General features: G+C 44.8%; 1 protein-coding gene across 1 annotated transcript in view; it reads left to right on the top strand.

The window, feature by feature from the left end:
- Window positions 1-16,339, top strand: part of LOC138579944 (acid-sensing ion channel 1-like) — a 316,805-nt gene extending 300,466 nt beyond the window's left edge. The window contains exons 11-12 of the mRNA XM_069650164.1: window positions 14,562-14,851; window positions 15,975-16,339. Of these exons, the coding sequence (XP_069506265.1) occupies window positions 14,562-14,851; window positions 15,975-16,339 (655 nt within the window). The remainder of the gene's footprint in view (window positions 1-14,561; window positions 14,852-15,974) is intronic.
- Window positions 16,340-16,777: the final 438 nt, after the last annotated feature.

Genomic DNA, 16,777 nt, shown 5'->3' with positions numbered 1-16,777 from the left:
GACCCGGGGTGAATAGTAAATCACAGACAAAGTTGTATAAGTGAAAATCCTGAGAAGAAAGGAACTTTAATGTTTTGTCGTGTTGCATCAGGCCCTCTGAAATGAGAGACTTTGAATGGAAAAGAGACTTTGGCACAGAAGGACCTGATGTGGAGGTTTTGAACAGCAGCCTCGTGCAAGAGAAGCCAGAGAGTGTGTTAAACTTGAGTGCGTTGCTTGGTCCCGTGCTGAAAATGCGGCGAAGGGAAGCCAATAGCTTGAATATCCTGACATATCATTTCTTGGAACACTTTTCTTTTACATAACATTGTTTCCCACACTATTTGTATTTAGATATAAGGATTGACAATAGGTTTATTAGTATAGGCCCTTTTATTTTGACAGACTCAACTAGGACTGCGTTATTATTATTTGATGGTCGTAGCTTGCTCCCATCTTTAGATTTAGGATTAGATAGGTGTTTTCCAAACCCAATTGAAGTTCAATAAACACCCCTGTACTGTGTTCACTTGTGTCTGTCTAACTGATTGATACCATGCCTTCCTTACAACAGCCATACCTTATACCCCTCTCACCACTCTATACACTGGTCTAGCCCGATGTTTCTTGTCTGCCTGCTTCTTGCAGGCCAATTTAGTGGCACGCAACAGATGAATAGCCGAGTGTTCGACAACCCGAATGGCACAGTGACGTGCATCTATTGCTGGGGCAGTCATCTGAGAATAAATCATAGGAAAAGGTGACAATGTCCCCTGCCGGGACGTTCGTCTAGTGGCCATGAGCCAGGATACAAACCAGTAATGGAAAAATACATTTCTCACAATGCCCCTCAGAAACAGGAACAAAACCTGGGCTGGTTCCAGGAAGCAGAATTAGGGACTGGGGAGATGGTAGACTTAGCAAAATACCTATTCCTGTCATTTAAGCCCAGGAAGTCACCAGAAAACCTGTCTAAGGGCCCAAACAGCGAGATCCTACAGGCAAATCACCCTCGGAGGGATTGCATTTCCCATAATGCCCTTCTCTCCCAACCAGAAATCCCGGAACAGATCAGAGGAATTAAATGATCCCTTCAAGGAGAGGGCGGCCATGGTAAAACCCTTCACGAACAGGGATTGCCTTGGTGGAAACCTAAATACCCCTATATGCCTAATGTGCTTGCCTTCCCAACATCAGGATAGCATGATATCCTCCACACAAACAACCTGTTCAACTTCTCCCTGCACACAGAGTTTCAAAATGGCCACACAGGCATGCTCTTATAAGTTTAATAGGTCGAACACAACCCATTCTGCCTATCAGGAAATGGGAGAGCCCAGCCAATCCTAACTCTCACACCCTTAAGATTCACTGCTGCAGACCATCAGCCCTAATTCCTATCAGGTGGAGGTTATGTTGCTATTTAAGCCAGACAGACCAGTTCAGTGTAGTGGCTGACAGGAGCAGGTGGCTCCTGTTTGGAGAAGGCTGGAGAGAGAAGACTGCTGGAGTGGAAAGGTGCTGCAGAGACAATTGAGGCTGTAGATAGTAATCTGCTGCAGATGAGAGCTCGAGAAATGGCAGCACGAGAGAGGAGAAGCTTGATCTCTACAGAAGACAAAAAAGTGATGAGCATTGAAGGGGAGTGAAAGGAAAGAAAGAGGTAGGAAGTAAAACCTGGAGTGTAGTTGAAGCAGTTGTAGTATCAGAGGAAAGGAAGGAGGAAGCAAAACCAGGAGTGGTCTGGAAGGCAGTAGTAGGAATAGTGGAAAAGGAGAAGGCAGATCATGTAGAGACAGATCAAGTCTTAGAGTGGGGGTGAAAGTAAGAAGACCCACAGAGCGGTGAGAGTCTGTGTGCATCCCAGAATGAGGAGTGAGAGTAATAAGAGACCCCAAGTGGGGAGAGACTCAGAACACCCCAGAGTGGGGAGTGAGAGTACGAAGACCTCCAGCGCAGGGAGAGATTGAAAAAGATTACAGTGTGGGGAGTGGAGTGGAAGGTGGATGCAACAGGCCAAGGTGGTAGCAAATAGTAGTAAATGAGCAGCAGGAGGAGGGGGTAGATGAGAGTGAGGAGACTGATGGCAATATGGCTTCAGATGAAGTGGGTGAAGATGGTGGACCAGAGGTTGACGAGAATTGGAAGAGAAAAACGAAAGCAATAGAGAGAAGAGATATGGATTTTGTTAGGATATTGAGAAGAGAGGCAAGGAGCCAGAAGCAGGCGAGGCAGAAAGACGTAAGAGGTTCGGGATGGCCAGGTCAGTATGCCCTATTCAGGTCTAACAGGTGGGCAGAAGCTCCAGTGGGGGACGGGGAGGCTAGAAACAGTTCAGTGAGCTGATGGGAAGAACAGACTCCGGAAGGAAGGCTAGTACGGATTGGTCTTTTTGCCTCTCTCCTTGCTGACCCCGTCTTTAAGAGACCCTCAGGGTCTTTCAGAACATCAAGGACAGATTTAGTCTTGGCATACGGCATCCCGGAGAGCTCACACCTTGACTCAGAGGAGCATAAGAAGGGTTTGGTGCATACGGGATGGAGGAGTGAGGTAACTTCTCTGGGACTTTGGAACAGTGATGGCTAAGACACAGAATCTTGACCACTCATCCTGACACTGGGAATGCCGTTGCAAGAGACATTTTTGAAAGGAGACAATACCTTATTTTGTCATTTCTTTTGGGAATATCCCATTTATTTTTAAGTTGGCCCACCCTTGGACACAGTGCCTAATAACATTGTTAAACATCAGGCATATGGTCTTGGTGTACTTCTTGGTCCCAAATGTCCAATGTGTTACAAAATATCTTGGGTTGAAATGCAAGCAAGCAACAGAAAAACATGACATTGAATTACTGCATAATGCATGCAGACTGCTGTACATAAATTCGGACAAGACCAACAAATGGTACCAGGAATCCTCTTGTGTGGCAAAACAGCACAGGTACTGTTCCGGAGTCCTGTTTGCTCTTTGCTCCTAACCATCCATCAGAGGGTGATAAGCCAATGACTTTAAGGCCTGTTCTCCAACACCCATGATCAATTAATTCCACAACTTAAAAATGAGCTGTTGCCCTCCATCTGAAACAATAACATACAGTAAACCATACAATCAAACAATGTCCTTGAGGAAATGTTCTGCCAACTCGGGTGCCATCAGAAGATGCTTTATTGGAACGAAATGTGCCATTGTGGATATGTAATCCACTACTACCCAAAAAACCCTCCTGTCCCATTGATGGGGCTATATCCTCTATGAAGTCCATAGAGATGTTGCATCAGGTGCAGTTGATGTAGGCATTGGCATTAACAACCCTACTGGTCTGCCACCTAGAGGTTTGGCGTGGATGCAGATTGGGCAATGGGATACAAATACGGTCACCATTCTATACCACTATGGCCCCCAGAACTGCTGTTGTACAAAATCTGCCATAAGTAATATCCCAAGATGTGCTGCCAAAGGCATCTCATGGCACTATTCATAGTGAGTATTGCAATACAATGCACTAAAACATTCTCATCACAACAGAGAGGTCCATTTATCACATACTGGTGCCCAGCTTTCTATCCAATCCACTATTTGTCATTCACTCCCTGCTTGCCAAATGTAAGGCCTTCATGGTAGAATCTACTGCCACTCCCACCACTGTAGAATTCGGGGCCTTAAGGAATCCCAGGTTCTTATGATCAGTCCACATGGTGATAACATGATGGGCGCCTTCCAAATAGTGCTACCATTTTAGAAATGCCTCCTGAATTGCAAGGATTCCCCTCTCATAGATGGTATAACCCTGCTATGCTGTAGGAATGGTTCTTGGCAAAAAGACCACCAGATGAAAACAGCTTATTTCTTTATCTTTTTGAGATAAAATGGCATCAATGGCCACCTCAGATGTATCCATTTCCACAATAAAAGGTAGCGACTCTTCAGGGTGTCACAAAATGGGTGCTGGTGTAAATCATTGTTTGGGAAACCGGAAAGCCTTCTCCTGCTGACTGGTCTGCAAAAATGGCACCCCCTTCTTGGTCAACAAAACTGAAGGCATAGTAAAAGTCCCCAATGAAACGCCAGTAAAAATGTGCAAAACGTAGAAACTTCTGTACTACTTTTATAGATGATGATGATTTCCATTAGAGCACAGCTTCAACCTTTGCTGGGTGAGCCAATAGTACGAACCCCAAAAAAGAAATGGAGGGTTGTCCAACTTCACACTTATCCAGATTAGTGTATGTAGAGTGTTCCCTCGGTCTCTTTAGCACTTGCCACACCTTCTGCTGGTCTTCACTCAAGGATGCTGAAAATATTAGGATGTCTTAAATATACCACCATACAAAGAGTCCAACACATCCCGGTAGATGTCAGTAATGAGGTGCAGGAAGGCTGCCAGGGCCTTGCAAAGGCCAAACAGCATAACCGTACATTCAAAATGGCCATATTGGGTATTAAAAGCGATCTTCCATTCATCCCCTGAGCAAATTCTCACCAGATTATACGCCCCGCGCAGGCCATGTTTTGCAAACCTATGCGTATGATGAAGCTGTTCAATAAGAGCTGATATCCATTAAAACACAAGGAATACATGCGACAATACTCTGCCAACAAAACATTTAAGCATTTATTTCTGTGACCATTAACAGCAAACAACCCTAAAAGAAAGGAATTCTGTGAATTATAACAGTTTTCAACAAACAATAAGTAACTTTTAAAAGAGGATCTCTGTGATCTGTAACAGATTCAAATAAGGTACAAGCAATTTCTAAAGTGAAATTTTCTAAAAACAAAGGAACCTCATGAGGAACTGTCAGACTCATAGATGGGAAACACTTGTCGAGGAACCAAATAAATAAAGGAGGACAGAGGAACCAAAAGATGAATCTAACATGGGAGGAATTAAACAAAAGAGGACAAGAGGAATCAAATATAGGAGAACAAACAGTTTTGTGCGAAAGGAGAACAAATAGATTTTTGTGAAACCTTAAAATTAAGTGTAAACTCAAAACCGCAAGACAATCCACAAACCAACTGGGAATTTCATATCAAAAAACAGTGAATGTTTTGTGGAAAGACAATCCACAAACCAACTGGAACTTTCACAATAGAAAAACAGTGAATGTTTTGTGGAAAAAACAATCTGCAACAGTAAAACAAGACTGTAAAAATTAACTAAAAAAATTAAATGCAAGATAAACATTGCAGTGACTGTTTATGTTAATGTTAAATAAAGGCGCCGTTTCAAAACAATACAGGATTTTTTCTTCTTTTGTTAGTTTTCCAAACCCTGGTCAGCCTGAGGATACCTGTATTTTGAATCAGAGCTGCCATCCAAGTACATTATTTCTTCCAAATCTCTGCACAAATTACTAATTACTCATTATTGTTCTAGGGCGCCAGTAGCCGCAACAAGGCTGACTATTTCCAATTTGCCTCAGGGGTGTAGCTAGGTTTATAAAAGATCTGAGGCTACGCTAAGTATGGGACTGTCGGGACTCGGGCTAGCTAGCCTTTTGGTTGTAGCCTCAGAACTTCTATCTGGGGCTACAACCAAAGGATTTGGTACTCTAGCTCCCGCAACTCGCCCCTAGCAACACCTCTGGTGTGACTACTTGCTGAACAGCAAGGGATTTCACAAACTGGGTGTCTTAGGGGTCAGCTCAAATAAATGTGACGTATGAATCTAGGCGAGGAACCATAAGTGACTTACTCTCCTCTTATACCCCTTCTAAAATATAGCGGTTGGTGTTTCATCTGGACAAATCACCTCTGAGACCAGCTGCTGAAAGTGAGAAATATAAAGGACCAGTTCCTGGGAACCTGGTCTTTATTCCAATAGTTCCTCCTGCACTGTTTGTTTGATATGCCTTGTTTCAAAGATTAGCTTAAACTGTGCTAAGAAGGAAATGACACTCCCAGGTCAAACTGGGTCTTTCTTCTCTTCTCTCTCTCTCTACATGTGGTGTTCCCCAGGGGTCTAGCCTTTCTCCCATGCTCATTAACCACTACCTGGCACCTCTGGCCCACCGCATCTCTATCTTCTGTTCTAACTTTCAGCGTTAAGCGGATGACAACCAGCTCTACGTCAGGCTCCCCTCAGCCTCTTCGGCTCCATCTCTCATTCCTGGATATCTGTCCGCAATTCCAGAATGATGTGCTGCCAATGATATCTGACTTAATGCCAGTAAGGCTCATATCCTACTCATTGGGACTAAAATCAATTATGAGAGGCGTGAGGGGAACCCTACCACCAAGCGATCCCTCAAATAGGTAAAGCAACCTATAAACACAATCAACAAAACGCTTGGGAGTGAACTAGTCTGTTACATTGGAGGTTAAGCCCACCAGACAATGGCCAGAAAAGCAAACAACATCCTATCATCACTCAATGCAAAAATAATTTCATACAATTTTTATTAATAACAAATTACAGATAAAAAGCAGGACAAATATGGTCCGTTTGAAAGACCACAATTCAATTGTTTACACAGTGCAAAAAAGCAGACACTTTGTACAAGGGAAGCATACAAGTTGAAAACATCCACTCCTTTTAATAAAGTGTCTAGGGCTGTGCAAAAGGATTAATACAGTAAAACACATCAAGCACTCCATTTATACTCATCACATACCAATCATACCAATTCATTCACTATATCATAACCCAACATGTTTCTTTCCTAAGCATTAGTAACTCAATCAATGCAGGAAATTCTTCAGGGCTGCCTGTCTAAACACAATGCACTGTTGTATTCTAGAAAAACAACAGCCAAACCTATTTTTCGGCTTCAAGTTGAATTGCTAATGAAGAGCAAATTCTGCTGTAATAGTGCTTCATTTTACAGGATTATCATCTCATCCTGGCCAACGTAAGGGACCATCCCCTGTAATAGAATAGACATTGGTGTCAATTTACCATACATCATGTATTGTTTAATATTACCGTCACTTCTTCAAATGAACTTTGACGGTGTGTTTCAATTACACCATTACCTATGAGTCACCCACAGTATTCTGAAATCACCAGATAAAGTTGAGCATGATATATGCTCCACAGTAGAGTTAAAAAAATATTTTTACCGGAACTAGAGAGGTCTGATAGCCTGCCAGACATTATAACATATACCATCTTGAGTCATCCTAACCCCTCTCGGTTCAACTAAAAACGTGTAAATCACGGCTTACCAATCTTAGTCAAGTAGATATCCAATCTTGAATGTCGCTTGCACCACCGTCCCATATATAGGCGCTTCCGTGCACCTGAGCACTTCTTGAATGCTTGCTACTCGGGGTCAAAGCACACTCTGGGGGACAACACAATAGAAACAGAACTTTAACTGTCTAAATGCGCCTCTTATGGGTTTAGCAACTCTACTGCCGCACATGCCACTTGTGCGTGTTCTCACCTATGCTTTCCCTCGTGTATGCTGAGAGACTGTCTGTCCCAAAGGGAGTCAGTGTCGGCAATCCGACAATCCTCATTGGGACACCTGCTCCTGTCTTCCCTCTCTCACTCTAGCTGCCCACTCTGGGCCCTCTACCTCTCCTTCTCTCCTCACATCTCTGACATCTCTATGAAGTCACACTATCAGCTGCACCTCCTCAGAGGTATTCTTCCTTTTCTCACTTTGCCCCAGAAGCTCCGTGTCTCCAGAGCCATGGTCCTTTCTATGCTGGACTATTGCAACAGCCTCTTTCTAAATCTGCCTGCCTCTAATCTCGACTTTTACAAGTAATCCAGAACAGGACTGCGAGACTTGTCCGTGGCATCAAGCCCACGGATCATATCTCTCCAGCACTGAAATTTCTCCACTGGCTCCCAGTGGCTGCAAGGATAAAGTTCAAGACCCCCTGCATCGTCCACAAGACTTTCTGGGGCCTGGGAACACACTACATCCAACTTTCTCTTCGTAAGCATCTTTCTTCGCAAGCCCTCCTCTCATCCACCTCCAACTCTCTGAGGGTCAGACGCTTCTCCAGGCAGAGAGTGGGGTGTAGATCTCTGTCCTCGGCTGGGGCCTCCCTCTGGAACAGCCTCCCTGCCTCTCTCAAACTTGTGCAGGATTACATAATGTTCCGGAAGCAACTCAAGACCTTCCTTTTCGCTTCCGTTTTCTCTCTCCCTCTCCCTTGATGATGTGTCCCTGTCTGCTGTCCATACTGGTTACCTCACCACACACTGAGTTTACGGGACCAGGCTCCTACCTGACCTGTTGCCCTTGCACTGTCTACGGGCCTCCCAACCACCTAGGGACTGAATCTGCAACCCTACAGTCCCCTGACTCTGCACTTATGAGCCAACTCCCTGGCAGCACTTACGCGTTCCTTTGCACTCTCCCCTCACCTCCTCCTCCCACACCCCCCGCCACTTCTCCCTCTCCCGCAGACTTGTGCGATCTGAACAACACAAGGCCTAGTAAGATCATTGTTTTTTCCTCCTTCGGGATTCCCTTCCTTGTCGTGTCGCGCCTAGCAACACTGCTGTACAGGCGCGTTATAACTTATATCATGTTATATCATTATAGTCTCGTAGCCAGAGACTATCTTGTAGAATTAAGGGCAATGCCCATATCAAGGCATCTTTAGAAAAAAGGGACAGCATAAATGTAATCCTGGCCTGGTCGGATTGGAACAAGTGGGGACAGTGCAAGAAATACAACTTGCATTAGGTTAAAAATGCTGCACAGTGTTGTGGGTCCCCAGCGAATTTTTCTGGCGGGGCTAGAGGAACAATGCTCAATTTGGGGTCTGCTGCCCGTCTTGCCTGATGGTCTGAGTTCCCAGTGGTCCCAGCCCCTGTATTCCATCCCCCAGGAATAATTCCACCCTTAACCTTTGCCTGCCTTTTATAAACTCGATCTAGTAAGATGGCATTCTCTGCCAGATAGCATGCCTGCCTACATTTGCCAAAGGAAAACCCGGAGGATGACATCATTGGATGCTGCCCCCTTTTCCTGAGACTCCGCCCACCCGCACGCCCACGTTTGTGCCAGCTGGAGACTGGTAATCTAGTATTTTTATAAATTGGACAGAATCTGCAAGGCTATGATTGTAATGGTTCGTTAGAGTTAAGGCTGAGCAACTGAGGAAGCCGATAAATAGGCAGTATTGTCTTTATAAGTGAAATAGCTGCCGTTTTATTTCAAATTGTTTGGCCTTTATTATTCGGCAGAGCCGTTCTCCTATTTGCCGCACTTAACACCCTTTTGAGAGCACAAACGTTCCATCAGCGGGCCGGCCGCACCCTGAGAGCTGGGGGTGTCTTCATTAGTTTTTGCAATTAAACTGTAATCTGACTGAATATTGCATAATGGCCCAGGTGCTTGCCCGAGTTGGGTAGCCACTGCACTGCACCTTGAGGTGTGGGAGGAGAAGGTGTTCTATTGTTATTGATAATGTTCGGCGCAGTGGGGGTGTGGCTAATAACAACTTGAGCCCCATTAGCAAGTCAGGAAGTGGACCAGAAACCTGATCTGCATCTTTCCTTTCCGTCAGCACAGACGTGCCTTGCGGTGGGCCATCAGGTGTCTCCCGGAAAACCCGCATACTCCAAGTTCTTCCCCAGAGACCCAGAGAACAGTGTAAAAACCTGGAGTCTCTGGGTTAACCCCAGAGACTAGGCAGGTATGGCCCAGAGGTGTTCACCTGTGCCTGGAATTCCCGTAGGGCTTGCACTTTGGCTAATAATGGGTTGGGGTCTGACTCAATACTAAGTGGCCAAGCAAACTCTTGTGTTTCTTACCAATGGTTGGCAAAAGTAGAAGCAATGTAATCAGATGCTTAACCCCAGTACTCCAGATGTCCTTATCTCAGGTGCAAATAGTTACCTCTGGACAGAAACTCTCGGATCCTAAGGGAAGATTATGAAGAGGACAGTCACTGGAAATTTCAATAAAGAGGTTACTTCGGGCCACCTCTATCACCCTGTAGAGATACAAATTAACAAGTATCAGTTTAGAATCCAGCCAACTCCTTCTCTTTACCTGCTATGTTTCTGAGGTTCCCCAAGAAACCTGTGCCTGAGGGACGAAAAATGCAGCTGTCAGATGGAGGTCCAGGCAACTCTGAGAAAGCAGCACCAATCAAAGTAAAGATTCGAGATCACGCCGAGGATGTAGCGCTGAGCTGTAGGTAGCGTGATTCAACGCACAAGACACCGAAGCAGAAGGCTCAGGCACAACATGGCACTGAGAAGGAGCGAGCGGGCACAAACGGCGACAGAACTTATTAGCAGGACATGCCCAATGCAACATGGATGTTTCTTGGGAACTTCTCCAGCCCTTCAATTGTAATGCCATTTTAACTGGACGTTCTCCTAGAGTTATGCAGCATGCTATCTTGGAATGTAGTATTGGTATGAGTTCATATGGAGCCCTTACCTTCTCCATTCTTCAACTTCAGCGCTGGCCCAAAAGTATGGCATTCATGTCCACTGAGGAGGGTGGACATGGCCAGTAATGGCCCACCAGCCCGAGCTAAGGCTCTGGGCCATTAGCGGCCATGTCCGCCCATCGTGGCGGGCATAAAGCCATTTGCACTTCAGGGTTCATCTGGTTTGGGACTGGCTTTCATTAGTTTCTTCCCTGGGAGATATGCGCTGTTTACAGAGCCGATTTTCCAAGGAAAAGAAATTTAAAAAGGGAAAAAACATGCCGCTGCCAAGGGACTTAGTCCCTTTTCCATGTCTATGGCAGCGGCCAGAAGGGACCAAAGCAGGTCCTGCAGGTATGTGGGGGTAGAGGGAGGAGGTGGGAAAGCGGATCAGGGGATTTTGGGGGGAGGGTGGGGATGCAACAGGGTGAACAACAACAACAAAAAATAGCACCACCCCGGGAAGGACCTCGGGTGGCTGAGACAGTGGGAAAGCAATATGTAGTCTCACCCGCTGTTCCAGCCTCCTGATTGGCTGAGTGGCTTTTCCCCAATGCGACTGCAATTTCAAACACTCAAGTTCAGAACGTTAACTATATCTTTCTTGGTTTCCATCCGTTTGATTTAAGTTTGATAGGATCTCTATGGACTCTCTGTATCACCAATATTGTTCTCTCGGTGATCGTTCAATAGGGAGCCCTTCAGAGGACCAAATATATAGCAGTCCACATCTTGTCCAACTTCTGCATTTTCAGAAATGTTGATAAACCTTAGATTATTCCATCTTGCCCTGTTTTTGATACTTTCTGAACAATCATTTTTAGAATATTTATTGAGTACCGGCCAAGCTTTGGGAAGCAACACTTTACAGTCGTAGGGGGAAGTACACAGGGAGGAAGGAAGAGATACAAAGGAGCACAGGGCTAACAATGGGGGAATAGGAGAGGGGGAAAATAGGCAGCAAGTAATCTTCACGCAACCAGGGGAGGAAAGAGGTGGAGCAGATTGCCCAGTCTCAGGTTAAGTGGGGAATGGAGGGTGTGTGGACCTAGGTGTTAGGGAAGAGCCATTCCTTGAAGAGGAGGGATAGAGCTCCTTTCTGAAATGTAGCAGCGAAGGTGTGAGCACTGTGTTGATGGGGAGGAGGTTCAGAAGGCTGGGGCGTAAAAAGAGAAGGCTTCTTTCCTTTCTGCACCGGCAGAGTTCAAGTCTGCATACATCTTCAGTTCTGGGGGATCTGACTCCTCAGGAGATACTGAGCTCCTCATCAAGGTAATCTGGGGACTTGAGGGCCCTGGAATTGAAGGTGATACATGCTTTCAGCGGGGGTCAGGGAAGCTCAATGTGGGTTCAGGATAATTTGGTCGAATTGGTGGAGTACTGTAAAGAGTCATGCATAGGACACATCTCAGGGGTGCCAGGATGGTCACCGGCATGCATTCCAGAAGGGTTTTGCCACCATTAAGTTGGGACAGCAGATCGGAAGGTGTTTGCCGGGATTTTTTCATTTCACTGCTCGGCAACCTCATTTCAGATATAGACGTCTCAGTGACATTCCCTTGAACTAGCTCAAGCTCTATTTCAAGCAGTTTGGCCCTTCCTGTATTTTTTGCTCTAAACTCATACACAGGCCTCACAGTTGAAAATAATTGAAAACACAATGGATTTACTCACTCCAGACAGGCCTCAAGATACGAAGACAGATCCCTAGATCTGGGCAGGCCGTATAGAATTGGAACAGAAATCAGAGTTGTATTTTTATGCACTTTGACATATTCTAAGTGGTCTAGTATAACACAATTGTTCATGGCCCTGTTGTGCTAAGTCCTTTAAGAGGGAAGAGAGGAGAAAGTAGTAGGAGGATGGGAGGAAGAAAAGTTTGAAACATTCAATTATGAGTGCACTTTGGAAGAACCTGTTGTATCTGTGTTGATTTGTTTCCAGGTGAGTTCTAACGAGGGCTTGTGTATCCAGAAGGGCGCCTCTGGAATAGGTATCTTAATTAGTTTGTTATTGTTGAGGCCTGGTCAGAGTGCAAGGATGGGTTGTGGGTTTCTGAAGGGCTGTCTGTTGCAAACTGTTAGGGGAGGTGTAGAGTCTGGATGGTGTTAGATAAGTGATAGTTGGAGGAGGAGTGCGAGTAGAGTGTGGTTAGCACTGCAAGGAACCTTTGGAATCACCTGTTGGAACTTTGTTTCACCTGATGTTGCTGTACAGACACATTTTACAGAGCTATGCTTCCGCTTCAAAATCACTGAGAGAGCGCAGAGCGCTCGCGGAGTGTGAGGAAAGTGCTATTAGTACTGCTAGGAACCTTCTGTATCGCCTCTTGAAAATTTGTTTCACCTGCAGCTATTGCTGCACAGATGTACTTTACCGAGCTACTCTCCTGCTTCAAAATCATTGGGAGAGGGTGGAGTGCTCACAGAGATCAAGTAGACTGCTGTTCGCACTGCTAGGAACCCTTGGAATCTTCTGTTGGAACTTTGTTTCAGCTGTTGTTGGTACATGGACGCACTTTACCGAGCTAAGCTCCCACTTCAAAATCACTAGCAGAGTGTGGAGCGCTTGCGCAGTGTGAATAGAGTGCTGTTAGCACTGCTATTGGTGCTGAGGGCGGTACCATGAAGAAAGACACTCGTAGTGTAGTACTTTATAGGGCGAGTGCCATTTTCTTACCTTCCTCTCCTTGGTACTTGTACGAATTAAGGAGTCGGGCGAAAAACAACAAAATGCTTCATGAAGACTTAACCGCATTTAAACTAGAGCCCGAAATGCCACTCCCTCCATCGCCTGGGGAGTGTAGCTCTAGTGATCCGGTCGATAACGCGGCCTTGAAAGAAGCTAAAATAGCCTCATAGTTTAACACTGTGCAGAATGATTGTAAGGCTCTTGCCACCTCTGCCGGTCTGACTGGTAGGGGGAGCCCAAATCTAGGTCAGTGTGTGCCTATTTCAGACAAAGATTTGTTGAGTATTCCATATATCCCAGGATCTGTTCTGACCTGGACACTCCACCTATATTCTTGGAAGCTATTATCCAGGACTCTGATACCTCTGTAACCTCCTATAAAATGATCCCTGATGGGCAAGACGTTGTTCTACAAGAAACAAACCAGATTATATGGGTCCTGGTTTTGTTGTTTGAAAGTTTCAATATGGAAACGAAATTCCACTTGACTTTTTTGGAATCTATTATGTTCAAGTTTGATGACACAAGTCACATGTCAAGTTGAAGGAATTTTTCCACTCTAAGCAATCATCTGTAGGGTTGGCGGGGTCCCTGGGGATACCCAGTGATAGCTGCCTTCCAGTCACAATTGAGGTTCCATGTGCAGAGCCCTTTGTGATTATGGAGGAAGCCTCTGGTGTTGCGATTGGCAGTTTACCAGTAGATGGGACACATTGTTTCGGAATTTATTTTGATTCTTTGCAGCCCGCCACAAATGGCACTGTCTGAACATAAGTTGCTTCAAACTCTCTAGATGATTAGAGTAGTACTTTACCGGTCTCAGGTATTGTGAAGCATGCCCCGAATTCGACTGAAATGGCTAATGCTGGGCCCTCGAGGTCGGTAGATGCAAAAAAAAGGCCAGGTAGCACAAGCAAAGAAATGCAAAAACAAGAAATCAAAGAAGACATCCAGACATTCATCAAGGAAGTTTCTTAGAACTTTGCACTTGCGAAATTGCTTAAATTCCCATACGGGGAAGTTGTCTGAAGTTAATGGAAAAGCTACTAAGGTGGGAGACGAGGGGAACAGTGGAAACCACTCTCAGGATTTGGTGGTTTTAATATCTTCACATTCCCCCAAACCTGTGGGGCTGAGCAGACCGTGTGTCACACTTTCTGTTCAAACGGAACCTGCATCTAATCCCTAGGATTCTAGATCCCCCATTAGAGACGCATCTGCCCTGAATACTATGGTTATGTTGGAAACTGCTGGTTGTTCTTCTATTGATGTTTTGAGTGTTGGACCATGGTACAACGGTCAGGTATCTGACCAAACTCCTTTATTGGAAGCAGGTTTACATGTCTGTGAGGGGAAGGAGTTGTCTGGTGCTGTGAATGAGCGGAAACCCCCGGTTTATAGTGTAGCTATAGGTACGAATGGTTTGGGACCAACCTCTTACATGCAAGATAGCATGGTTCCCAAGGTCCATTCAATGGTCTGGAAAAGAGTCTGAGTTATGGTTCAAAAGTGTCCGACTCTTGTTCAATTAGCAAGGTGTTGGTTGAGAGTCTTCTTCCTGAAAATAAACATCTTGTGTTAAATTTATCTACTATCTTTGCACTTATTGCTGAAGTGCCTAATTTAAGAGCAATCTCTAACAAGGATTTAGATCGGGTGGAATTTACTAGTCCATCGCGGATGGATATAGCTGTTATGGATATTGGCTCTGAAATCGTTTTTGAATCCATCCTAAAGGAATCCCAGCCCATGAGGCAACTTGGTTATGATATTCTGCCCTATGATCCTATGGTTAGTGCCCAGGGAGCCCTGGGGACAGAGTGTGAGGCCCAAATGTACACAAACATATAATTTTATCTGTGGAAGTTGGGCCACCCGTGTTTAGGCATGTTCAGTTGATACAAAGCAGACCTGTCCCAGCAGGTGCCTCTGTGGACTGGTCTTGGTTGGCCGGAGCATTATATAAAACAGGTTTGGGGAAAACGGAGCCACCGTCAATTGCTCAGTAGTAAGAGAGAATTACTTTCGCTTATATCTTGGAACACATGTGGGAACTCCCAATTTATAAACCAATCCTACAGTGGGGTCGATTTTGAAATCCTATAAATTAATTTAATTGTAGGAAACTTGGCTGATCGAATGCCCTTCTCTGGATGGTTACAGCACTGCCTTTCAGCCTGCCACTAATAGTTTGTGTGGCAGGCTACGTGGGGGTCTAATGACGGTTGTCAATTCTTGTAGGGGGCTTGAGATAATGAATGTCACTAATGTCTCTAAGGGGGCATCAGCGACCCAAGTTAAAGTGTTTACTGCATGTGGTTTTGTCTATCTGTTGATCCTCAATTTGTATTGGCATGTGGGAATCTGCAATCTTACTAATTTGTGGATGCATTTATCAACTTTGTAAGCGACTGGACCAGTAAGGGGGGGGGGGCTTTTGCTTGTTGTGTGGGATTTAAAATCTACTTGTGTGGATGAAAGGACCAATGCTGATCGGTTACCAGCCTCTCATAGTATGAATACAAATATCAATCTGGTTTGGGTTGGGTCAATTGTCTTTCTGGTCTGGGGCTCCAGATGTTGAACGGAGAAATCACAGGGGACATCCCCAACAATAATACTTGCCACAGAGGGGAGTCCTTGTCTGTTTTAGATTATATATTTAGGGGTGACATGTTATTTAGTAGATATAAGTTCCTGAGAATTATTGAATTTACCTGGAGTGATCATAGGAGGCCTGTGATGGAATTTGAATTGGATATCAAGAAGGAGGACATGGATGGCCCACTGATTTAAATATTAATCCAGGGTAAAAAAGGATCTCTTGGAATGTTGGATATGTTAAGAGATTTAACAACAAGCTCACAACTTGCTTAAAAGAGAAACTTCCTTGGATTGGAAATATCAACCATCCAGTATTGATAACTATGAATTATTTATGGCAGATTTCCTGATAGACATTGTGGATAAAGCAAGGGAGGGGGGATCCAGTGGGCAGTCTAAACATTTGCATGCGTATGACCCTTTCATAGTGGAGAAGAAGGGGGCCCTGGGATCTAAGATCAGAAGTATTAGAAGGTTAACTTCAAATGACCCTGGTTCACCTGTAGTGCAGTTTAAGGAAATCCAACAAATGTATAGAAATTGGCTGAGGTTCAATCGGGCTCAAAGAATCCAAAGGGATGCGGAGCAGATGATGCTGATTTTACATAATAATAATGCATCTGCTTTTTGGAGAGTGATAAATGAAATTGGTGCCTGCCAGCCAGATAAGCAACTAAATGCAGCATCTGAAAAAGCTTGGTCTTAACATTTCGAAGCAATGTACTCACCAGCAGGTTTTCTTGGTTGAACTAATAGTTTCATGGTGTGTAGTTGGAGTGGATGATTGGAAACTTGATTTTGATCAATAATGCATTCATGATATCATTTGGAACATTAGCAATTCCCTGGTCCCTGGGCCAAAGAGATTGTCCAATGTTTTATTTAGGGGTGATCCAGCTGTATGGTCCACGATTCTGACAATTTTGTTAAAGCAGGTTGCTAATTCGGAAACATTTCCACTCTCTTGGAGAACTGAATATATTGTCCCCATTAACAAAAAGGTCGGACCCAAAATATAATTGGCCCATCTTGATCCTGGATGCATACAGCAAGGTCTCCACCGGTCTTTTGCTGATACATGTAGAAAATTGGGTAGGAAACCGGAAGACTTAAGAAATGGCAGACAGGATTTAGAAAACACTAT

This window comes from Ambystoma mexicanum, chromosome 3p (genome assembly GCF_040938575.1).
Source record: "Ambystoma mexicanum isolate Mex_15411 chromosome 3p, UKY_AmexF1_1, whole genome shotgun sequence".
NCBI lineage: Eukaryota > Metazoa > Chordata > Amphibia > Caudata > Ambystomatidae > Ambystoma > Ambystoma mexicanum.
This window is presented reverse-complemented; position numbering and strand designations above follow the sequence as displayed.